This window comes from Eleutherodactylus coqui, chromosome 3 (genome assembly GCF_035609145.1).
Source record: "Eleutherodactylus coqui strain aEleCoq1 chromosome 3, aEleCoq1.hap1, whole genome shotgun sequence".
Classification (NCBI taxonomy): domain Eukaryota; kingdom Metazoa; phylum Chordata; class Amphibia; order Anura; family Eleutherodactylidae; genus Eleutherodactylus; species Eleutherodactylus coqui.
Genome location: NC_089839.1, coordinates 81,156,541 through 81,183,056, shown reverse-complemented (window position 1 = coordinate 81,183,056; position 26,516 = coordinate 81,156,541). Strand labels below are relative to the sequence as shown.

Sequence of the window (26,516 nt, the reverse complement as noted above, 5' to 3'; positions counted from 1 at the left end):
TATCAATCCTCAATCATATAGTGGCGGCCACCATTTAGATGAGTTAATCCAATCTGTATAAAAGGCCTTCAACATATACCAATCCATATTTGGTATCTTCCATTGCATATCATCCATAATGGCACATCAATTAGAGACTAGTTTGACATCAATCATTAAAGGTAATGTCAATGACTCAGTAAAAGTAATGCCACACTGCTTCACCCCAAAATATTGAAATATATACAATGAAACACAATATTAGTATCCATACCCGTACAATCCACATTAGAACAGAACATGTTGTTTACATGTGAGGATTTTGTCATTGTCTGATCTATCAGATGGCAATGGTGATGTACACTTCAATGAAAGAACACTATTCTGAGACTGGGATTTAATTCCAATCGCATCTGACTACTTTTACATCACAGCCCAATTCGAAGCGAAGGAAAAACTCATGCGCACATTAGGATAATGAACAAAATCCCACCATGCAGTCCCATTGATCATGAACAGAGCTAGCTCTACACAATCAATAAGTTATTTTCTTTTTCTTGTTTCAGTAAAAGCATTTTTTCTGCCGATCCATCTTCTTTCTGGAAGACAGAAAAGAAAAAGAAAATGCATGTGGGAGTTACATATTAATAATAGAACAATCACATACCAATTGTTACTTTCACATTCCACTAAGATTAACAGAATACAATATCATTCTATTGTTAGATTTGCATCACTTCATAGTTTACTTAAAGAAAAACTCCAGTCAAACCTGAATTTTGGATTGATGAAACCCGTATTTAGGACATGACCAACAGGCCTTGGAAACTGTATCATGAATTTCCTTAAAGCAGTTGCTTTTAGAACTTCTTTTTATTAGAAGGGTCTCATAAAAGCAAATCATATGTTCTCTACATGCTGGATCAGTAGCAATCAGCTGTAATCTGCGGGATCTGACAGAAAGTGTTTAATTTTACTATAGCACCACCACAGGAGGAATAAAGCATTACAGGATGTCCATTCAAATCAATGGACGAACTATGTAATACATGGACATTCTCGTTCCTCTAAAGAGTTTGTAGTCACTTTCTGCTTTGACTTGTACACCAGGAGTCTGAATGTCAGACTCAACTATCAGCTTAAAATGTATTTTAAGGGATTTCAACATGAGTTTCTTAAACCAGATAATCCCTTTAAAATGTACCTTAAGATGGCTGTCTGGTTAATAAAATCCATTTTAAAGTATCCTATTATTTAATATTTAGTTGTTTTATTTTAAAGGGGAGCCCTATTCAGGACTCTCATTTACAAGCTAAACTAGTTTCGACATTATTGAAACACATGACCGTTATCAAAGTCCTCTTGCTGGACTCCTAGCAATCAGTTGTAATCTGTGGGGAACATGGTAAAAAATGTTTAGTTCTTCTGAAGCACAACCACAGGGGAACTGAATAAAGCCTAATGCATTGCGCACTGAATTCAATGGTCTGTCCAAGCTAATGCACAGCCACCCAGCCTCCTCCTGAGATAGATACTCTTTATAGCAGCTTTCCATTCTGTAGCAATCAATAGAGAGATATAAAGGCTTCATTTTTTAAGTACTTTGTAACAAAATAGTTACAAATCACTGGGGGTGCCAAATGTGCACAAAAATTCACTTTTTACGCCATACTTGCCAAAAGTTGAAAATGTCGTGGAAAAGTGAACGTTAGTATGGTCACTATGGAGTGGGTGTAGTCTCTATATTTAAGATAAATTTACTACATTAAAAGATAGAAAATAGTGCATATTTGGTACAAATCTATGACTGCTAATAGTAGGTGTGAACAGAAATATATCCGACTCTCAGGCATTACAAAATGCACTAAAACTATTTAGAGGCATATAGCTTTTAATACGTTTAGAACAGCCAATGCCGAAAGCCTTCTTTTTAAGACTGATATATGAAGCCCTAGACTTAATACATGCGGTCCATTGTCTTTAAAGTGTTCAGTTAGGAAATACATTCAAGATATATGTGATAGCTGATTTTAGATTTTTGACTGGAGTTTTTCTTTAAGGATGGATTCCACATTCAGTAGCACAAAATTGGTGTAACATGTCTGTTTATTTCCTAACATTTTCGGGTCCTTAACTTTATATAGAGGAAATATCATTTATACTCTGCTAATGTGAATACTGTCTTTTGAAATCATTGATAACTTTTATTTGCTCCATCATTCCTAACCATGGCCTCATTTATTAAAACTGTCTAATAGAAAAAATGTCTTTGTTGCCCATGGTAACCAATCAGAGTTCAGATTTCATTTCCGAAACTGCTCCGACAAAATGAAAACTAAGCTCTGATTGGTTGCAATTGTCAATGAAGACAGTTCTTCTTTTACACAGCTCCAACAAATTGGGCTCTGCAATTCCTGTAGCAGAAGGAACCTAATTTTAGGCATATATAGAATGATGGTAAAACCATTAAAGAGTTTGTACCAGAATGCACTTTTATCAACTATACATAGTCTGATTGGAGAGGTATCACTGCTAAGACCCCCATGATCTCAAGAACAGGAGAGCCATTTACCCCCAATTCATTACTGCGCGCTTACTGCATACTGCCCCTACAGCGAGAAGGAGATTGAATGGAACAATAGCTGAATGTGCGCAGTGCCACGCCATTTATTTTCAACAAGATTGCCAGAAATAGCAAGTCTAGGTGCTTGGCAATTTCCATCCTGCATGTGTGGCCATAGCTCCATTCAATGTGACATCAATCCAGGTAGGAGAAGAATCCCTGCAGTAATAAGAAAAAGGGACATGGGACATGGGTACTGTTCTTGGCATTGGTGGATGCCCCATTGATCTGACCTTTATCACCTATCCCATAGATAGCTCATAAAAGTTCATTCTGGTACAACCTCTTTAAGTGCTGCAAAGAGTTGTTCCTTAAGGCCGCCTGCAGATGGCCGGGTCGGATCCCGCTGCAAGAATTCTCACAGCAGAATGCGGTCCCGTGCCCCTGCAGATGCCTGCAGCTTACCCTGCTCCCGACTTCTTCATTCTCTGCTATGCAACGGCTGCTGGCCAGCCAGCGCATGCACAGAGAGGAGCCGGCCTGTCCCTACTGACATTTCTGTGCGGGCCTCTGCGAGACCCGCATAGAAATAGAACATGCCGCGATTTGTTTTCCGCGTGTGTTTTCATGCGGACAAATCACAGCCATCTGCCTAGGAATGCATTATCTAATGCAATCCTATGGCAGAGGGCAAAGGCGGAAATTCTGCGGGAAATCCCGCCGCGGAATTTCAGCCTGTGTGCAGGGGGCCTAAACCATTAAGGCTTTGTGTAGACTGCATTCAAGCCTTTTATTTAATATATTTGTCAAGGAGATTTCTCTTAATGGAAAGCTCCGACGTATAGGCACACATATGTCACTGTATAGGCACACATTGGAACACATCACATATTGACTCCAGCTGTAAAAAAAAGGATACTGTGCAGGATACTTTTTTTGTGGTGACCCTCTGAATAGGAAAGTCCAGTTTGCTGAGCTTTCCTATACAGTCAAAAAATAGCTATGTCAATGCATGCAATACCACCCTGATAGAAGGCCAAATGCACACTTCTTGCATCCTTCAGGTGAATGGAGACCTATGGATATATTTGACATCAGAATCTTTACCCCCGTATATACGCCAATCTTAAGGGCTGACGCAGTCTACACAGAGCCTACAACAGTATAAGTGGAGTATAGCATTTTGTAGGCATTGCAACATTTTAAGCACCATTTTAGGAAACATATTCAGTTACTTACTAGTTATACTAGTTTTTATTTAATGAGAAAAGAAGAATAAAACAATCATATTGATAACATGTAAATTTTATTGTACAAGCCTTTCATTAGTGGAGATAACTAATATAATATATTTATTACATAATTTACTATTATGAAACATTTAAAAAATGTTATTTAAAAAAATGTTTATTGAAACTTGTTGTAACTTTTGTTGGCTGTAAGGTAACTAGCTGTATAGAGTGCCTTCCCCTATGGCTTTGTCTACCATAAGAGACCAAAAACACTGAGGTCCAGCCCCTTAACTAAGTCTTGCCAGCCAAACATTTCTTCTCTTCTAGTTTTGTAGACTGTTCCAGGCGAATGGAGAAAATCTTGCAGATGACTAATACTATTTAGTGTTATCACTGCAGATTTTACTAGTATATGCGAGGGGAAGAATCTTCTTCTGGTGGGCAGCTGTTACTTGTGAAAGCTTCTGTTGCTCGGTGAATGTCTGCAGATCCCTTCTGTGGCAGTATGCCAGCTGACGTTGGGGAAGGTTGCGTTTGGCTCCAGTGTTTTTTTTTTCAACAAGTTGTTCAGTTTTTCACCCAATTTGTGATGGTTGATTCATATCAGCAATGTACAGCTGTGAAAGGTTGTTTCCTTTTCCACTGCTCAAAGCACTTGTAAAAAAAAAAGTAACACAGCGAGATTGGGTGAATATGGAAGATGAGGCAAGGGTGTTGTGCCATTTTTTGTCAAAAATTGTTTAACGCTCAGCACTGTGTGGACAGGTGCGTTGTCGTGATGGAAGAGCCTGTCATCTGCTTGTCCACACTGTGCTAATTGATACATCAAATTTATCAATATCTCATGCTGTAGGATAAATTTGATGCTTGTATAAACAATTTTATGTCAATTATCGGTTGACTTAGTTGGAGTTTTCCACTAAGCTATGGCTCTTGTCAAGTGAGGTGCAGTGGATTTTTAGTGCATTTGCTTCATTAGTAGGTGTAGAATTTAATGCAAAATTATGAACCAGAAATGCTCAGAATTTTGATGTTTTTTTTACGACAAGATCTAGGCGCAATCACGTTAGCAAATCTGTCCCAATGTTCCTTATGACAATGTCCTTCTAATTTCACAGTCAAAGAATGAGATTTGAGTGATATAAGAGGAATCAGCTATTTACATATAGCTTCTCAATACATTTTTGTTAGGCTCCTTCACAGGGGCGTATTTGCGTGCGCAATATACAAAAATTACTCATTTCAATGGGTTCATGAACCCTTTCCAATCCGCCGTCTGACGTCTTCAGACATTCTCATTGAGGGCTCAGTCACACTGGCGCATCGGCATCCGTGCTCCGACTCCGATGCGCCCGTGTGACTGAAACCAGCAGACAGACATACCTGAAGACGGTCGTCTCTCTGCAGCGCCGGGAGGAAGAACATGTGACCGGCTCCATTGCCGGTCATGTGTTCTATGACCAGCGCTGGAGAGAGACGGCCGTCTTCAGGTACGGCCGTCTTCTAACTGTCAGTCACACTGGCGCATTGGCGCCGGTGTACGGGTGGCAATGCGCCCGTGTGACTGAGGCCTGAAGGCTTTACAGCTCCGATGCCAGAATACATCCGGCAGGGTATTCTTACTGTATATTGCCGGCCGCTCTGTTGTTGGAGCCAATCAGGCATGTCACATACAGCAGTACTGGCTCTATCCAGCAAATGGCGCCATTGTATAATGGCAGAAAGAGAAAGCCCCTTAGATAACGCTGAATCCAAAATTGGATTGCAAAGGGTTAACATGCTTTCCTATGCAAAGTCAATAGGGATGCACAAATAAGCATGCAATATGTTAATTAGCCATTTCAATATATGCATTTTTTGGCTGTGCACAAATGAACATGACATAAAATACACAGATTCAAGTGTCAAAAAAAGTCATTCATTCCACAAATACACAGTGCTCAGGTATGCACTAATGCGCATTCGCTCGAGTGAAAGCCTAGTGGACAGAATGCAAAATTTGACAGGATCACTAAAATTGTTGTTTGCTTATTTACAACCTGTATAATATGCTAATAAACTATTGCAAATATTTATTGCTAATTAAAACAAAAAATAAAGAGAAAAAACAGGATTAGGTGAAACATCAGAATTCTGGGTTCATTTGGCCAGAATGTTCTGACAAAAAAGTCAAACTGTTGAGATGCCAGAAATCTGTTTGCTCTCAGAATTTTGACTTTTATCTTAGAGTTGTATTCCGTTTTTCTCTAAAGGGCTCTTTTGTAGTAGAGGTTTTTACCAAAGGAAATAATGTAATTTAGCCCAGTGCATTGTAATATGAAAAATCGTGATATATTTTATGTATGAGCGCGTGTATAATGTGTCAAATTGTCCTCTAGCGCTATCACATTCTGACAACAATTGTAATTGAAAATTTCATCAGTCCTTGAAAAAAGACTATAGAGTAGTAAATCACACGATAGAGAGATAGCTAAAGTTCATTATCTTTTTTCTTTGCCCTTTTTTGCATTTACAGATATATCGTCATTTTATTATTCAAGTATCATTGCTAGTTTTGTAAAAGTGACACAAAAATGGCAAAATAAGTACTTGCCTATTGTTAAGGCCACCTGCACATGGGCAGGTCGGACCCCGCATGCAGGAATCCCGCAGTGGAGTTCGACTGGGTGCCTGGCCAGTGACCCCAGCTTACCTCTCTGCTGGTCTTTTCTTCTGCTGTGAATGTGCTGGCCAGAGTGCCGGCGAACATGAGCAGTACGGAGGATGCCGCACCATCGCTATGGTGATGGAGTGGCTCCCGCGATCATTCTGTAATGATGATTGCAGAATGGCCGCAGTGTGAATGGCTTCTACTGACTTCAATGGAAGCTGGCCATGCGTAGCCCACACAAAATCGCAGTATGCTGCAATTTGTCCCCCGCAAGCGGGAAATCGCAATCGATTTCTGTTCATGGGCAGCAAATCGTATATTCTCATAGCATGCCATGAACTGGATTTGCTGCAGGATCCGGAAGTGAAACCCCACTCCCGATTTTGAATTGCAAATCTGCCCATGTGTTTGGAGGCCTAAGAATAATTTTTAGGCTGGTTTCATACCATGTCTAAAAGAAGCCTTAGGGCTTCTAGCCACTAGCATCTTTTTTAAATGACGCGATATCACTGCGTTTTTTTCAATGTGGACTTTCCAATGTTAAAATCGCATCACATACAAATCGCAAGTTTGTGCTTTTGCGATTTTTGTGCAATGCGATTTTAACATCAGAAAGTCCCATTGAAAGAAATGCAGCGATATCTCACCAAAAGTGCACCCACCAGAAAAATGATCAGTAGATTGGCCCAAATAACAATAATGCCATTAGACTACTTCATATAAAAATAGTAACAGTACCCTTCTCTTAGAGTCCTCTCCTCGAAGGGAGGCTTGAAAGGATACTTCTAATAGAATCTCTTGAAGAGCAATGGAGCATTAGCATTAAGGATGAGTGAGTATACTCGCTAAAGCACTACTCGTCCGAGTAATGTGCTTTAGACGAGTATCTCTCTGCTCGTCCTTAAAGATTCAAGGACCGCTGCGGAGCGGGGAGCTGCGGGGGAGAGCGGGGAGGAACGGAGGGGAGATCTCTCTCCCCTGCTCCCCGCCGCGACTCACCTGTCAGCCGCAGTGGTCCCCGAATCTTTATGGACGAGCAGAGAGATACTCGTCTAAAGCACATTACTCGGACGAGTAGTGCTTTAGCGAGTATACTCGCTCATCCTTAATTAGCATCTTATTTAAGCCATATGTGAGTTGCAATTGAGTTTCTCAGGCGCTGAAAAATTTTGCACAGAGACAACATTTGCTGTCCAATTGTCATGGACACAATTCACTACATGTCCTATTTAGGGATGAGCGAGTATACTCGCTAAGGCACTACTCGCTCGAGTAATGTGCCTTAGCCGAGTATCTCCCCGCTCGTCCCGAAAGATTCGGGTGCCGCCGCGTGGCGGGGAGCTGCGGGGGAGAGCAGGGAGGAACGGAGGGGAGATCTCTCTCTCCTGCCCGCTCTGCGCCGCTCCCTGCCGCAACTCACCTGTCAGCTGCGGCGGCCCCCGAATCTTTCGAGACGAGCGGGGAGATACTCGGCTAAGGTACATTACTCGAGCGAGTAGTGCCTTAGCGAGTATACTCGCTCATCCCTAGTCCTATTCTCTTTTGTAAAAGTGCTCAAGAGTAGGACATGCAGTTTTTTTCACATGGACCATATGTTGAAAATCAGAGGGCACAAAAGAAAAATATGAAAAGAGCACCAACTCGGGGACAACTAAGATTTAGAGATACAACCTGCAGAGGGGAAAACTGGTGATAAATGCCGGATACAAGTCATATACTCTAATGTTGAGAAGTATTGCTACTCCTCATATGCACACATTGCTACTTATTCTGAAAAGTTATCGGAAAGTGCAGGTACATTTTAAAGGTCTATTAAATACATATCTTCTAGTTTTATCTTTCATTGCAAAAAATCCATTTTTATGCCATGGATGAAACTTTTTTTCTTTATCTGTAATAGGTTTTCATCACTTACGTATGATCCTATGCCCTCCCCCATTTTCATTTTTAAAGGTATGGGAATAGGAAACATGAGGCCCAAGTATTCGTGCAGTACAGATGTGCATTATTTGTTACATTACATAGGGAGGGGGGTCACTTATTTTTGCACTTAGAATTGAATAACCAAGTTGTGACTCCTTTACTATTCGTATTTATGACCTAAAGAATGCTTTTGCCAAATTTCAAGTTTGTGCAGTACAGATGTGTGTTATTAGTTACATTACATATGAGGTCACTTACTTTTGTGTTTAGAATTGAATAATCAAGTTGCAACCCCTTCGCTTTTCCTCTTTAGGACCTAAAGAATGGTTGCGCTAAATTTCAAGTTTGCGCGGTACAGATGTGCATTATTAGTTACATAACATAAGGGGCTACTTACTTTTGCACTTAGAATTGAATAATAAAGTTGTGGCCTCTGAGCATTTCCTATTTAGGACCTAAAGAATGGTCATACCAAATTTCACATTTGTATGACACCGGGAAGTTAAAGAATTAGATTGGGTACATTACATAGGGGTTCCCCTACTTTTGCACTTAGCATTGAATATTCAAGTTGTAACCCATTTAATTTCCTATTTTAAGACCTAAAGAATGGTTGTGCCAAATTTCATGTTTGTACGACAATGGGAAGTTAGAGAATTAGATTAGGTACATAACATAGGGGGTCACTTACTTTTGCACTTATAATTGAATATTCAAGTTGCAACCCATTTACTTTTCCTATATAGGACCTAAAGAATGGTTGTGTCAAATTTCATGTTTGTGCAACACTGGGAAGTAAGAGAATTAGTGGCGAGTAAGTCAGTCAGTGAGGGCTTTTGTCTTTATTTATATAGATTACATCTTCTCTATCATACTCAGGCCTCTTTCATTTGCATTCTTAAAACAAAGTACAAAAATTCATCAAATATACCTACAAATATAGTCTCTCGTTCTTTCATTGGTATTTTCCTTTTAAAAGCAGCGAGGCTTTAGAAATATCAACCATTGGGCATGCTTTATTTGCTAAATCAATTTAAAAGTGATTTGGATTATATTCTTAAAAGTCATAACAATAGGTATTGGACTCCTCGGCATGGGTAATTGATTCAAAGATTTATTCTTATTGCCCTACGTGGAAGGGTTTTATGTACCTTTAATGAGTTTTGCTCGTGATTTTCAATGGATCAACACACTGTAACATAATGAGTTGAACATTGTGGCCTTTTTTCAACATAACCGTGTAACGATGACAATGTGTCTTTTTAAAATGGGAAATATTACCAAATGAAAACTGGCATAAGAAACTTTATGCTGAAAAAAAAAAGTTTAACAGTATCAACATTGTAATATGATCATTTTACTAACAAAAGGCGTACTGAGCCTAAGTTTTGTACTCTGCGTTTACTGCAGGAGCTCAAAACCCTGTCTACCTGTGGAAGTCAATGAATCACGATTTTGCTGGCTGTATCGGCAAGACCATGTAGCCATTGGCTACCATGGATGAGAGGGGTTTTGAATGCATGCACTAATTGCAGCATATAAACCCTACATAAAAAGGAACATAACTGAGCAAGCAGCTTTTTGGGGTAAATTATGACAAATGTATAACAATTGCGGTTAAAGAGGGCCTCCTGATATGTCACCTTACTGGGTTAGTGAGAACACAACACAATATATGCTTAACATATAATACTTGACTCAAGGCTGCCACCTCCTCCACTGATGTTACCAACTGAATCACAAGAGGCACATCAGATCTGCTGAAGGGTTCCGAGCTGTTGAGGCAAAATCCATGGAGCTAACAAACTGATAGCCAATTAGTTTTATTCAGAGACAGAGAACTACTTCTGGGTTCATACTAGACTCTTCATCAGGTAGGTAAGTCATTTACCTGACGAAGGGTCTAACAGACCTGAAACGCAAAATTCTGTCTCTTCATAAAAATAATTAACTCTCCACTTTTCTGCTCCTTGGATTCTGCTTCAGGAGCTCCAACCTCTGTGGATGGCATCTCAATAGTCCATTCTATTCAACGGATTTGCCAACTCCTTATATGTCTATTTTAGTAAATACTTGTGTCCCCCATAAAACAGCATCCTTTCTTATAACTCTGTTATGATGTCCCTCTGTTATTCCTTTTCCAAATTTATGATTAACATATGTTACTATTCCCCATATCAAAGAGATGTGGTGAGACTGTCAACACATCCCCCAACTGGTAACACCCAATTGTCAATTTATTCATAAATTGCTATTAGAAAAAACAGAGAAACAGTGCAATACGGAGATCAGAATAGAGGGGCCCCAGATATTTTATAATACGAGGAATACAATTATTTATTAAAACAGAGATGTCCAGAGAGTTGCCAGATCCAGATCCACCTCTTTAAAGTGGAGGAACGCATGATCAACCGGCATACATTAGTACAGAAAAATGTTATCAATATGTAATATGTATATTGAGTCAAAATATAGTTTACAGCAAAAAATGGTAGAATATACAACAGGCTTTTATACTATTTTGCATTGCAAAACATTGGACGTACATTTTGGCAAACCATAACATCAAGAGTAGAGATGAGCGAGCACCAAAATGCTCGGGTGCTCGTTACTCGAGACGAACTTTTCGCGATGCTCGAGGGTTCGTTTCGAATAACGAACCCCATTGAAGTCAATGGGCGACCCGAGCATTTTTGTATATCGCTGATGCTCGCTAAGGTTTTCGTTTGTGAAAATCTGGGCAATTCAAGAAAGTGATGGGAACGACACAGCAACAGATAGGGCAGGCGAGGGGCTACATGTTGGGCTGCATCTCAAGTTCCCAGGTCCCACTATTAAGCCACAATAGCGGCAAGAGTGCCCCCCCCAACAACTTTTACTTCTGAAAAGCCATCATTAGCAATGCATACCTTAGCTAAGCACCACACTACCTCCAACAAAGCACAATCACTGCCTGCATGACACTCCGCTACCACTTCTCCTGGGTAACATGCTGCCCAACCCCCCCCCCCACGACGCAGTGTCCACAGCGCACACCAAACTGTCCCTGCCCAGCCTTCAGCTGCCCTCATGCCACGCCACCCTCATGTCTATTTATAAGTGCGTCTGCCAGAGGAAAAGCAGGCACACACTGCAGAGGGTTGGCACGGCTAGGCAGCGACCCTCTTTAAAAGGGGCGGGGCGATAGTCCACAATGCTGTACAGAAGCAATGAGAAATCCAATCCTGTGCCACCTCCATCTGGAGCTGCACACGTGGGCATAGCAATGGGGAACCTATGTGCCACACACTATTCATTCTGTCAAGGTGTCTCCATGCCCCAGTCAGACCGCGTTTTTTTATAAATAGTCACAGGCAGGTACAACTCTGCAATGGGATTTCCGTGTGCACCCACAGCATGGGTGGCTCCCTGGAACCCATCAGCTGTACATAAATGTATCCCATTGCAGTGCCCTGGACAGCAGAGCTAACGTCAGATTAAATGCAGGTGGGCTTCGGCCCACACTGCATGCCCCAACCTGACCGGGGTTTTTAATTCATAGACACAGGCAGGTACAACTCCCTATTGTGAAGTCCCTGTGGACCGACAGCATGGGTGGGTGCCAGGAAGCCACCGGCGGTACATAAATATATCCCATTGCATTGCCTATCACAGCTGAGGTAATGTCATGTTTAATGCAGGTGGGCTTCGGCCCACACTGCATGCCCCAACCTGACCGGGGTTTTTAATTCATAGACACAGGCAGGTACAACTCCCTATTGTGAGGTCCCTGTGGATCGACAGCATGGGTGGGTGCCAGGAAGCCACCGGCGGTACATAAATATATCCCATTGCATTGCCCATCACAGCTGAGGTAATGTCATGTTTAATGCAGGTGGGCTTCGGCCCACACTGCATGCCCCAGTCAGACTGGGGTTCTTTAGAAGTGGACACATGCAGTTACAACTCCCTGTGGACCCACAGCATGGGTGGCTCCCTGGAACCCACCGGCGGTACATAAATACATCCCATTGCAGTGCCCAACACAGCTGATGTAACGTCAGCTGTAATGCAGGTGGGCTAAAAATTAATTTGATTACACTGTAGGCGAGGGCCCCCAAAAATTGGTGTACCAACAGTACTAATGTACCTCAGAAAAATTGCCCATGCCCAACCAAGAGGGCAGGTGAAACCCATTAATCGCTTTGGTTAATGTGGCTTAATTGGTAATTAGGCCTGCAGGCAGCCCAGTTAAAATAAAAATTGGTTCAGGTGAAAGTTTCAACGCTTTAATGAGCATTGAAACGTCTAAAAATTGTTTAGAAAAAGTATATGACTGAGCCTTGTGGGCCTAAGAAAAATTGCCCGTTCGGCGTGATTATGTGAGGTTTCAGGAGGAGGAGCAGGAGGAGGAGGAGGAATATTATACACAGATTGATGAAGCAAAAAGGTCCCCGTTTTTGATGGGGATAGAGAACGATGCTTCCATCCGCGGGTGCAGCCTACGTATTGCTTAGGTATCGCTGCTGTCCGCTGGTGGAGAAGAGAAGTCTGGGTAAATCCAGGCTTTGTTCATCTTGATGAGTGTAAGCCTGTCGGCACTGTCGGTTGACAGGCGGGTACGCTTATCCGTGATGATTCCCCCAGCCGCACTAAACACCCTCTCTGACAAGACGCTAGCCGCAGGATAAGCAAGCACCTCCAGGGCATACAGCGCGAGTTCAGGCCACGTGTCCAGCTTCGACACCCAGTAGTTGTAGGGGGCAAAGGCGTCACGGAGGACGGTCGTGCGATCGGCTGCGTACTCCCTCACCATCCTTTTACAGTGCTCCCGCCGACTCAGCCTTGACTGGGGAGCAGTGTGTACACCCAGTAATCCGTAGTGGCCAGAATGCGTGTAACGCGAGGGTCAAGAGAAAGGCATCCTAACATGAAGTCAGCCATGTGTGCCAGGGTACCTGTACGCAACACATGGCTGTCCTCACTAGGAAGATCACTTTCAGGATCCTCCTCCTCCTCAGGCCATACACGCTGAAAGGATGACAGGCAAGCAGCATGTGTACCCTCAGCAGTAGGCCAAGCTGTCTCTTCCCCCTCCTCCTCATCTTCCTCCTCCTCCTCCTCCTCACCACGCTGAGATATAGACAGGAGGGTGCTCTGACTATCCAGCGACATACTGTCTTCCCCCGGCTCTGTTTCCGAGCGCAAAGCGTCTGCCTTCATGCTTTGCAGGGAACTTCTCAAGAGGCATAGCAGAGGAATGCTGACGCTAATGATTGCAGCATCGCCGCTCACCACCTGGGTAGACTCCTCAAAGTTTCCAAGGACCTGGCAGATGTCTGCCAACCAGGCCCACTCTTCTGAAAAGAATTGAGGAGGCTGACTCCCACTGCGCCGCCCATGTTGGAGTTGGTATTCCACTATAGCTCTACGCTGCTCATAGAGCCTGGCCAACATGTGGAGCGTAGAGTTCCACTGTGTGGGCACGTCGCACAGCAGTCGGTGCACTGGCAGATTAAACCGATGTTGCAGGGTGCGCAGGGTGGCAGCGTCCGTGTGGGACTTGCGGAAATGTGCGCAGAGACGGCACACCTTTCCGAGCAGGTCTGACAAGCGTGGGTAGCTTTTCAGAAAGCGCTGAACCACCAAATTAAAGACGTGGGCCAGGCATGGCACGTGCGTGAGGCTGCCGAGCTGCAGAGCCGCCACCAGGTTACGGCCGTTGTCACACACGACCATGCCCGGTTGGAGGCTCAGCGGCGCAAGCCAGCGGTCGGTCTGCTCTGTCAGACCCTGCAGCAGTTCGTGGGCCGTGTGCCTCTTATCTCCTAAGCTGAGTAGTTTCAGCACGGCCTGCTGATGCTTGCCCACCGCTGTGCTGCCGCGCCGCGCGACACCGACTGCTGGTGACGTGCTGCTGCTGCTGACACATCTTGATTGCGAGACAGAGGTTGCGTTGGAGGAGGAGGAGGAGGGTGCTTTAGTGGAGGAAGCATACACCGCCGCAGATACCAGCACCGAGCTGGGGCCCGCAATTCTGGGGGTGGGTAGAACGTGAGCGGTCCCAGGCTCTGACTCGGTCCCAGCCTCCACTAAATTCACCCAATGTGCCATCAGGGAGATATAGTGGCCCTGCCCGCCTGTGCTTGTCCACGTGTCCGTTGTTAAGTGGACCTTGGCAGCAACCGCGTTGGTGAGGGTGCGTACAATGTTGCGGGAGACGTGGTCGTGCATTGCTGGGATGGCACATCGGGAAAAGTAGTGGCAACTGGGAACTGAGTAGCGCGGGGCCGCCGCCGCCATCATACTTTTGAAGGACTCCGTTTCCACAACCCTATACGGCAGCATCTGCAGGCTGATAAATTTGGCTATGTGGACGTTTAACGCTTGAGCGTGCGGGTGCGTGGCGCTCAAACACTTGCGCTTGCGCTAGCGACGGCTGGACGGTGCGCTGAGAGACATTGGTGGATGGGGCCTAGAACAGCGGAGGTGAGGGTGCTGCTGTTTTTCCTCCGAATCCTCTGTGCGCTCCTCCCTCGGACTTACTGCCCTTAGTACTACCTCACTGATAGACAACTGTGTCTCAACGTCATCGTCCTCCTCACCCACTGAAAGGTCTTGAGACAGTTGCCGGAAGTCCCCAGCCTCATCCCCCGGACCCCGGGAACTTTCCAATGGTTGGGCATCAGTCACGATAAACTCCTCTGGTGGGAGAGGAACCACTGCTGCCCAATCTGAGCAGGGGCCCGAGAACAGTTCCTGGGAGTCTGCCCGCTCCTCAGAATGTCTCATTGTAATGGAGTGAGGAGGCTGGGAGGAAGGAGGAGCAGCAGCCAGAGGATTCTGAGTTGCAGCAGTGGACGGCGCAGAACTGTGGGTGGACGATAGATTGCTGGAAGCACTTTCTGCCATCCACGACAGGACCTGCTCACACTACTCATTTTCTAATAAAGGTCTACCGCGTAGACCCATTAATTGTGCGATGAATGTGGGGACGCCAGAAACGTGCCTCTCTCCTAATCCCGCAGCAGTCGGCTGCGATACACCTGGATCAGGAGCTCGGCCTGTGCCCACACCCTGACTTGGGCCTCCGCGTCCTCGGCCGCGTCCACATCCTCTAGGCCTACCCCTACCCCTCAGCATGCTGTATTACCAGTAATGCAGAAACAGAACGCTGTAATTAAATGTGCCGCTTATTGGCCTGTGGTTGGAGGCTGACTTCGCTTACGGAACGCCAGGAAATAATTTTGCGCAAGCCTGCTGTAACACTTAGCTGGCTGCGTATGAATTTGGAGAACTATTACACCAAGCACAGACCCAGAACACTGAGGACACTCACAGGCAGCCCAAATAGATTTTTTCAAATTTTTTTGCAAAGGCCCACTGCCTATATTCAATCAATAATATGTCTTCTGTCCCTGCCTAAGCGCTTCTGGCCCTGGAGTATTACTGCAGGGTGCAATGCTCTGCACGGCCGATATACCAAAAAAAAAAAAAGTGCAACACTGCAAAAAGCAGCCTCCACAGTACTGCACACGGTTAGATGTGGCCCTAAGAAGGACCGTTGGGGCTCTTGAAGCCTAAAATACTCCTAACGTTCTCCCTATAGCAGCTCCAATAAGATAGCACTGTCCCTGATCTCTGTCAGAATGCATCTGTGGCGAGCCGCGGGAGGGGCCGATTTATATACTCGGGTGACACCTGATCTCGCCAGCCACTCACTGCAGGGGGGTGGTATAGGGCTTGAACGTCGCAGGGGGAAGTTGTAATGCCTTCCCTGTCTTTCAATTGGCCAGAAAAGCGCAGTAACGTCTCAGAGATGAAAGTGAAAGTAACCCGAACATCGCGTGGTACTCGTTACGAGTAACAAGCATCTCAAACACGCTAATACTCGAACGAGTATCAAGCTCGGACGAGTACGTTCGCTCATCTCTAATCAAGAGGTTTGCAAAATTTTGAAAATAAATTGACTTTAATATTCGACATATGGCTACTTACAAATAAAGGGTAACCAGTTTTGTACATTTTTTGACATGTCCCAGATATTGGGATCTAAATCAGTCACTAGAAACAAGGGTGCCCTTTCATCCTCCAAATGCCATGCCCTTTCTGCGTTTCCTACTACATCTCTGAGCTACATGCCTCCATGTCACACCAAAAAATTTCAAAATCAGAGTTACATTTTTACCATAAATTACATTCACATTAAGAACCTGATTGGTTGTCCTAGAATAGTGTCTTTTTGCCACCAACTAATTATATTCCACCTGTTCATCATTCAGTTAATTGTGTGGAAATGAATCTAATTGTAGAATATTACTGATAATAAGATCTGGGCGATTCAACAATTGTGCTCAGCAGGATTATATTCAAGAAGACTCATATTTAAATACCCGCGGATATTATTCTTTCCCGGGATGCAGATCACACTTGTGGGGAAAAAAATGCAGCATGCTTCATTTTCTGTGGTTTCCTGCACGGACAGCGGGAAAAAGCCCTCCGATCTGCGGCACAGACGCAGCTGGCACTGTATCCGTGCTGCAGATCCACAGGGAGGCAAGAGATTTTTAAATAAAGCAACACGGCATATGCATGTGGCATGGCAGCCGGTGTGCCGATCGCATCGGCCGTGCAGATAAAAAAGTTCCGGCTACGACGGAGAAGATCCACGCCACATCCAGACAGGTGTTTAAATGTCTTTTAAGGCCTCATGGCTGCAAGAACGGCTGGAATCCGCAGCAGGATTCTGCACTGGGAATCTGTGCGTGCCCCTGGACATTGGGCCTAAGACTATATTTTACAACCCATTTCTTTCTCCAGCGGTTGTATTCATAGTATAGCTGACCTCAAATCTTTTAAGGATTTTCTGCTTTTTCTGGGTCTGAAGATGAATTGTACAGTGCTCTAATGAAAAAATTAATTTTTTAAGATTGCGTAGTGCATCAAAGGATCAAAGAGATGTATCCACCCTTACCTTATCTCAAATATATATATATATATATATCGATAAACATAATCTACATCAAGATATATAATAGAGTGATGGAAGCACAGTGTACATGGAAAATCCTGCAAATTCCCGAGTTTAATATAAAATTGTATATACGGTATATCTAAGTAATGCCATTTCTTTACAATCCTTCTTCATTGGTGCACATAGTCTTTCTTACTGATTTCTTGCTTCTTGTTCAAGATGTGAAAAAGTGGCACTTTGCTGCATGCATCAGATGTATATTATAATTTGAAAGCAGAAAATGCTACTTTGATGTAGACGCAAATGCATTTGGAATAGAAAACATGGCATCAAATGTATTATGGCTTTTAAAGTGATGTTTGGCCTTAGTTCTCATCTTTCAAATTGCCTGAGGTTCTACAAAGTAGAGGTCTCAGGAGTTCTGTTGCAGAGGAAGAAAACAAACTGCAGGGTTCATATTTAGCAGTATTAGGTGCCTTTTTTGTTCATTGATGATTTTCGTTATCTCAACCTGGGCTGGCATCAGCACTCGGCAAACTTAGGCAACTGCCAGGGACCACTGAGCCTGGGGGGCCACTCAGTGGGGAGATTGATCCAGTGCTCGTTTTTTGAAATTAATTGTATCCACATCTTAAAGATGAAGATATAATTGTCTATGACAGTGGCATTGTAAGAAGCCGAACGCTTCCAGCTCCACTGTCTGGGCCTTAATAATGACTTAGGGGGCACAGCGAACCCTTATTAATTATTTAGCGAACACAGCGGGGCCTATAAATTACTAAGGCAGTCTTCTGATTCTTACACCCAAGGGCCCACGTAAAACTGGAGCTGACTCTGATCACGGCATATTTCAAGAAGACAACAATTTCTATTTAAATGGATTCTTTGGTGGTTTTTTAAATCTTTTTTTTGACTTTTGACCAGTGATTTGCATTACCCACATGAACAGCTTTGCTTCCCAATTCTTATTATTCATGTTTCTGTCTATTACTAGAGATGAGCGAACGCGTTCGTCCGAGCTTGCTATTCGTGCGAATATTAGGGTGTTCGGGATGTTCGTTATTCGTAACGAACACCATGCGGTGTTCTGGTAAATTAAACTTTCTTCCCTGAGACGTTAGCGCTTTTTTTTGGCCAATATAAAGACAGGGAAGGCATTACAACTTCCCCCTGCAACGTTTAAGCCCTATACCACCCCCCTGCTGTGAGTGGCTGGGGAGATAAGGTGTCACCCGAGTATTGAAATCTGCCCCTCCCGCTGCTCGCTATGGATGCATTCTATATGCGCTCAATGGGGCCAGCGGCAGCAGCGCTGACCCCATTGAGAACATATAGAAGACAAATCCTTCTTCTCTGGCACAGCTGTAACAGCTGTAGCAGAGAAGAACGATGTTTGCCCATTGAATTCAATGGAACCGGCAATACAGCCGACTCCACTGAATGCAATGGGCTGCCGGCGATCGCAGGATGAATGGTCGGAAAGGGGTTAAATATATAACCCCTTTCCTGCAATTCATCCAGAAATGTGTTACACTAAAAATATATACCGGCGTATAAGGCGACGGGGCGTATAAGACGACCCCCCAACTGTCACCTTATACGCCGGTAATACAGTGGAGCAAAGAATAAAAAGCATTACTTACGTTTTTAGATGATCTGCGGCGCTCCTGCAGGCTGTCACTCCCTCCTGGTCCACGGCAGACAAGCTTTCTCCACGAAAGACTTTAAATCCCTGCCTCCAGAAGCACATGTGCCTTCAGCCAATCACAGCCAATGACAATGATGTCATTGAATGGCTGTGATTGGCTGTGTTTCTGGAGGCGGGGATTTCAAGGCTTGAAATCCCCGCCTCCAGAAACACAGCCAATCACAGCCATTCAATGACATCATTGTCATTGGCTGTGATTGGCTGAAGGCACATGTGCTTCTGGAGGCAGGGATTTAAAGTCTTTCGTGGAGAAAGCTTGTCTGCCGTGGACCAGGAGGGAGTGACAGCCTGCAGGAGCGCCGCAGATCATCTAAAAACGTAAGTAATGCTTTTTATTCTTTGCTCCACTGTATTACCGGCGTATAAGGTGACAGTTGGGGGGTCGTCTTATACGCCCCGTCGCCTTATACGCCGGTATATATTTTTAGTGTAACACATTTCTGGATGAATTGCAGGAAAGGGGTTATATATTTAACCCCTTTCCGACCATTCATCCTGCGATCGCCGGCAGCCCATTGCATTCAGTGGAGTCGGCTGTATTGCCGGTTCCATTGAATTCAATGGGCAAACATCGTTCTTCTCTGCTACAGCTGTTACAGCTGTGCCAGAGGAGGACGATCTTTATGCTGACAGTGGGGGGGGGGGGGGGGCACTCTTGCCGCTATTGTGGCTTAATAGTGGGACCTGTGAACTTGAGATGCAGCCCACCATGTAGCCCCTCGCCTGCCCTATCCGTCACTGTGTCATTCCCATCACTTTCCTGAATTGCCCAGATTTTCACACATGAAAACCTTAGCGAGCATCGGCGAAATACAAAAATGTTCCGGTCGCCCATTGACTTCAATGGGGTTCGTTGTTCGAAACGAACCCTCGAGCATCACGGGAAGTTCGTTACGAATAACGAACACCCGAACATTTTGGTGTTCGCTCATCTCTATCTATTACGTTTCCTACGTGCATTGTTTTTCTGTTTCATCACAGGTCAGCTGCCTTCATGGAGTTTGCCCAATGTGCCCAGCCTTTTGAATAAACAATTAGTACCTTTGTTGCATTTCTGATATATTGATACATTGTAAAGGATTTGCTGGTAATGCGAAAAATGTGTCAATACCCCATATGAATGTAAAATACTTGTGCAAAGATCCAGATTTCTTTTCCGAAACAAAGGAAATATAAGTCAGAACATAAAAAAACTATAGCTATCATTCTTCTGTCTCCCAAAAGTCCAACCTAACGTCCTCGTCGTGGGAGACTGGCAACAGTCAAGTAGGGGACTGCCTGACAGGGCGAAGTATGGTGGCCGCTATGGTAGCTGTGAAGGTCTGTCAGGAACCTCGAATATGGCTGGCTAACGAGGCTCTGGTGAAGGCCGGGCAGCAGAAGTTCCTTCCTTGCTGAAGGCGCATACACCTCCTAGTCGAGGCAAACGGCAACAGCATGCAACAATTAGTACCTTTGTTGCATTTAAGATATATTGATACATTGTACAGGATTTGCTGGTAATACCCCATATGAATGTAAAATATGTGTAAAGATCCAGATTTCTTTTCCGAAAAAAAAGGCCTAAAGCTATTTTTACATCAAGTTTCCAAAAGAAGGAGATTATTTTCACAGTCTTAACCTACTAAATGCAAAGTTTATTTAACTTTTGACTCTTTCAAAACTATGCCAGTAAAGTTGGATGTCAGTCTGGGTCAGAATTATTTACATCGTCCACCCAATCTACTATAAAATCTGAGAGCTGCATACAAAGCAGTCGCCAGAATCCGAGGGTCCTCAGGGACAAGCCGGCATACGCAAATCAACAAATCCAGTGGCAGTCCTTGTACCAACTATGACGAGATACTACAATGCTGGCGTGAAAATTTCTCATCCGCCCTAAACAATCCACCGGCTAATCCGTGCCATGACCTCGATGACCTCGCATCCGTTGCTGTGGACAACCATTCTGTGCCTACGGATGCTCCGTCACAGGAAGAGGTCCATTCAGATATTCAGAATATTAGACACGGATGTGCCGCTGGCTTAGATGGCATTCCACCTGAACTGCTGAAATGTGCAATTGAGCTGATAAGCACTGCTTTACATGAACTATTTCTACGCATCTGGTTTTGTGGGAAAGTCCCTGTCGAATGAAAAGAGGGTATCATCCTGTACATGGGGAAGGGCCCAAAAACGGCATGCACTAGCTACAGGCCAATAATGCTCCTTTCGGTTCCCAGCGATGTCTTTGCAAACATTCTACTCTGAAGGGTACAACCACTCCTGACCTTCAAGTGAAGACCCCAGCAGTCAGGCTTCACGGCAGGCCACTGCACCATGGATGCCATACTTGCTCTTAGACTCCTCTCAGAGATACACAGAGAATTTAACAAACCGCTCCTCGTCACGTATGTTGATCTCAAGGCGGCGTTTGACTCGGTCGACAGAGAAGCCCTCTGGAAGGCCATGCGTGGCATTGGCATCCCCACATCCCTTCTAAACCTACTAAAAGACATGCATCAGGGCACATTCGCCAAAGTCCGTATCACCAATTCAACCTCTGCTAGTTTTGAGACCTCGACTGGTGTTTGACAAGGTTGCGTCTTGGCTCCCGCATTCTTTTGCAGGGCCATGGATGGAGTTTTCAGTGTATTGTCCAATATAATGAGCTCACGATTCTGGACTATGCCGATGATGTTGCACTCTTGGATGTCGCATCTAATAATCTGAGACACTCATTGGAACATTTTGATTTTGAAGCGTCCTGTCTTGGGCTTCACATCTCCTGGCAAAAAACAAACTGCAGAATCTAGGAGCCAGCGCAATCCTACCAGACCTAGACATAAATGGCCAGAGAGTTGACGCTGTAAGTGAGTTTGTGTACCTCGGAAGTGTTCAGCACACAGATGGTAGGGCACTTCCAGACATCCTGTGGAGAATAGCGCTGGCAGCCTCGGAGATGAGGTCCCTGGAAAAACTCTGGTGGAGACAGAACATAACACTCAGGACTAAGATTTGATTTTACCAGACCTGCGTAATGCCAATCTTATTGTACGGCTCGGAGACCTGGAAGTTGTTGTCCCAACCCACTGAGCATCTGGAGTCATTTCACATGCGATGCCAACGCCAGATTCTCTGTGTCCGTTGGTTCGACTTCATCACAAACAGCGAGATACAGGCTTGCACGGGGCTTGAGTCAATCACAGAAACAATAACAAGGAGACGATTCACACTTTTTAGTGAAGTTGCACGCTTGTCAGAAGCTGTTCCGGCCCACGGTGCTCTAACCGCAGCAATTGCTAAGATGGCGGAGGCCTCCTGGTCGTCTGCGACGCTCGTGGGTGCAACAGATAGGCAACGGTACCTCCTCTAACATCTGCACTGTATCGAACAATGCTCTCGGTCGTGGTCATTCAAGATTGGCGCTACAGACCATCATTGTCCAAGCATGATAACTAACTAACTAATCATTCTTCTATATTATTTACATTTTTATTCTAGGATAGAATGGGGGTGTAATTTATCAGCAGAAGAATTTGATGCCTCTTTTTTGGCATACTTATTTACCCTCTCGAGTGCAAAAAGGGGGCCAAATTTATCATATTATTGATCGATGTTGATCAACTTGTTACATCTTTCAATATATCTACAGATGGTCTTACATTTTTTATGCCGCCCACCTACTGGAGTGAGATATTTAAAATTTCTCAGTTGATATTTACATAAAAACCTCACTCTACTCAAACTTAATGCCCTCTTCTAGACACATTAGAAAAGTGTCTGCTGAGAATTAAACAGTACCTATAATCTTTTGTGGAGGGATTTGAGTGGGATACATAATATATTTTATTACTTGATCTTGACTTCTTTTTATAAAAACATGTCCGAGCTTTCAGCCATACAGCTTCTGCAGCACCACTACTTGAGTGCAGAGGCCGTTGCTGTGTGAAATCTGTACAATGCTCCTATTAGCAAATAGTGTATGAATGATAAGTTGTTTCATGCTCCAGAGGCACAGGCTCACTTTTCAGCATTCAATGCTGAATTACTAATAACTTCAGAAGGGTTGTTTATTCGGGGATTATTCAGATTGCCAGATTGGAGTCGAGAAGGATTTTTTTTCCCTTAAATGGAGAAATTTGGCTTGTACCTAGTTGAGGTTTGTTTGCCTTCCTCTGGATCAACATTGGGAGGTAATAGGCTGAATTGAATGAAAATACGTGTTTTTTCAGCCTTACATACTATTTTACTATGTTAACGGTCCGTGTTTGGCACCTGTGCTTTCACTTGCTGCCCAAGCATACCTGTCTCTGGAGAGTGGAACAGCTTTTCAGCCAACTCCCCCATATACCATATACAATGCAAACCTTCTCCTAAGGACATACCGTCAGCATCCAGACACATATGTGTATGTGTATTGAAATGTGTATACATGCTGGTTTAATAAATAAACAGAGACGTTTGACAAGCAACTATCTCATGTAACTATATTACACCTGTAGGTTGTGCCACATATCCTATTTTTTTTTTCCATTTTGGAACATACACATATACGATACACTGACATTGGAGTGGATATACTGCTTGCTCACAGAAGCATTATATGGATTTCAGATAGCAACAGCTTTTGTGCTCATATAGTAGAGCTGCAGAAGCTGTATAAATGGAAGTTTGACCAGTTTTTTTTTTTAAAAAGAGTCAAAATCAAGTAGTAAAATATTTTACAAAGTTTATTAATAGAGATGAGCGAACGTGTTCTTAACGAACACTTACGCACCCGGACACCGGCTTTACCGAGGACTTCAGTGTCCGCGCTTAAAGATTCGGGGGCGCCCGGGGGCGGGGAGAGGCACGGCGGCGCGGGCGGCAGCAGCGGGGAACAGGGGGGAGCCCTCTCTCTCTCCCTCTCCCCCCCACTCCCCGCCGCACCCCCCCGCGCTGCCACGGCGACCCCCGAACTTTTGTCGCCCGAGCACGGAATTGCTCGCAAAGTTCGGTGTTCGGGCGAAAAGGGGCGGAGCCGAACACGTTCGCTCATCTTTATTTATTAACAACACAAAAAAAGCAAAATAAAATATAGGTACTCCAGTATATGTTCTTCTTGGGGCAAAATAATACATTTGTCTAAACTGATTTATTTCAGAATTCTGATGCAACACCAATGTAGATTTTATCAAGGTTTTAAGTATTTTTAGTAATACAGTCTGCGGTCGATAGAAGAGCGTGCCCACCTCTATCAGTTTACAGCTTATATATAGGATGAATCTACATTACTAACTTAGTTAATTGCATTATTTATTTTGTGCTAATACAGAGGAAGGCTGGTCCCACATGTCCAGATATGAATTGCGGATTCCATGATCGAATTCCACTCACATTAGCAGGTGGGAATTGCGTAATCCGCTCGCAGAAAAAGCTTGTTGACAGATACATCCCTTATACTGTAGCCTAACTGAGTTCAGGCCCATTCAGACTCAACGAAAAAAAGCAGCTCCTGCTGTTTTCGGCACTATCAGCTTAGCGGGACACCAGCTGAGAGCTCCGAGAACAAAGCAGCTGTTTGCATATATAAAACAGCTGCTGTTCTCGGAACTGTCAGTGGTATCTCGCTCTGCCTGCATTTAACTCTTAAGTAGCTAATTAGCTACTTAAAAGTTTATGCGAAGATGATTGCTCAAAACTGTCACTCAAACTGTCGTTTCAGCGATTTTTGAGCGATCGTCTTTCAGTATAAATGGACCTTTACTGTAAAGTACTCTTGAAAAGCACAACATGCTTGTCCCCAAACTCACTTTTTCTAAGGCAAAGCTCAACATAATATATTTTACCGATTGTTTTTAATGTGAAATGCTGAACCCTATTTTAGCCAAATCTTATATTAATTATTAAGTTGCACCCAATGGTAGCCTTAAATACAACTTTGCTTTTCTTTTACTTACAGTCCATAATATAAAATTTTTATTTAGAATTTAGACATTTTATTTTCAAAATGGTAAAATTTTGAATTCCTACAAGCCATAACTTAGGACTAATATTTTGCCCTCTTTTGAGTAACTACCCCCATTTGATGTAGCTGGTTATCGAAAAGGTTGACTGTTAGTGTTTTCTTTTTATCAGACCTGCATTTGATAGCACGGCTCATGTTAGCGAATAGATTTTCCCGACAGATTTATAATCCTCATAGAAACTTTCTAAACACAAGAGGTGACAGAATTATTAGACGTCTTTATCCCCAGTGTCAACTGCTTCTTCTATTCACTTGAGGCAGCATGACTTGATCGTCTCCTCTAGACTTCCTTGGCTTGCCACTGGGATTGTGCACTTTATTGCTGTGAGTTATATATTTACACGCTGTAGGTTCTCTTCCTCAAGGCTTTTACTGAAATGGCGATCTGTGAAATTCATTTCAGCTTATTCATGTTTGGACAAATGTGAACACTAAGAACTGGAGGTCCTGCAGCTGTAAGCCACAAATAGGTTCTTTATAGAAAACTGCAGCGAATAAGTCAATAGTTAGGTCAAGTTGTGACAGAGGAAATTTACCAGACTTGTACTGTATTTGTGCATACGTTTGACTTCCCGTATGAACATTTGACAATAGGAAACATTCCATTATTGTTAATTATAGGCATGTCTGCTCCAGCACTTATGTCGTAAGAGCAATAAAGGACAAATGGAAATGATCTGCATGCTACCGTTAATAAAATTATGTTTATATACTACAATGATATGCTGAAAGTGAATAAAACATAAAATGCTGAGATGCAAAAGGAAAAAAATAAAAATCCTATAGATGTAAAAATATTTATATACAAAAATGCATATTTTAACATATTTCAATATATTTAAAGGTGTAGTTCATAAATTATATTTCTATTTAAACCAACTCCCAAAGCTTAAAAACAAATAAGTGCAAGTAACAGTAACTGAAAATGTTGCTCTGTTTTTTCAGTATTTACTCACTGATACCCCCTAAGGGCTCAGTCACACAGGCATTTTAACATGCATCTATTACCTATGTTTGCGATCTGCATCTATATAGAAGCAATGCTTTTTAATGGCAGCGGGCTATGCCCAATATTTACCTGCGCACAAAAATGCGCAGCGGTAAATATAGGGCAGCAGATTTTAAAACATAGGTAACTGTGGCATTCATCTTTTTTAGATGTGAAATCCCTGGATGCTGTTGCATCCAAGGAATCCACAGCAGCCGAAGCAGGGGATAGCGGATAGTGCACATTATGTGTCGAAAAATGCGGCCAAGTGCATTTTTTTCTGCGTACTGCCCATTTCGGTCATGCAAATTTTTGTGCCTTCTGCGCACAAAAAATTTGCATGTTAAAAAGCCCATGTGACTGCCCTTATGCTTTTCTTCTGATTTGCCAATGATTATTCCAATTTTTGTTGCTTTCTGATATGCTGCTATAAGCTCTTGATGGCATTTTATGTGACATATAGCAACATGTGGTAGTTACTTACATTTCTAAGACATAGCTATTTTTGATACCTTGATTGCCCACTGATGT

At 43.5% G+C, this 26,516-nt stretch overlaps 1 protein-coding gene across 1 annotated transcript in view; it reads right to left on the bottom strand.

Moving 5' to 3' along the window:
• Positions 1-211: 211 nt before the first annotated feature.
• SYNDIG1 (synapse differentiation inducing 1) overlaps positions 212-26,516 on the bottom strand; it is a 252,512-nt gene continuing 226,207 nt past the window's right edge. Inside the window, exon 4 of the mRNA XM_066594537.1 lies at positions 212-578. Within this exon, the coding sequence (XP_066450634.1) occupies positions 507-578 (72 nt within the window). The 3' untranslated portion in view covers positions 212-506. The remainder of the gene's footprint in view (positions 579-26,516) is intronic.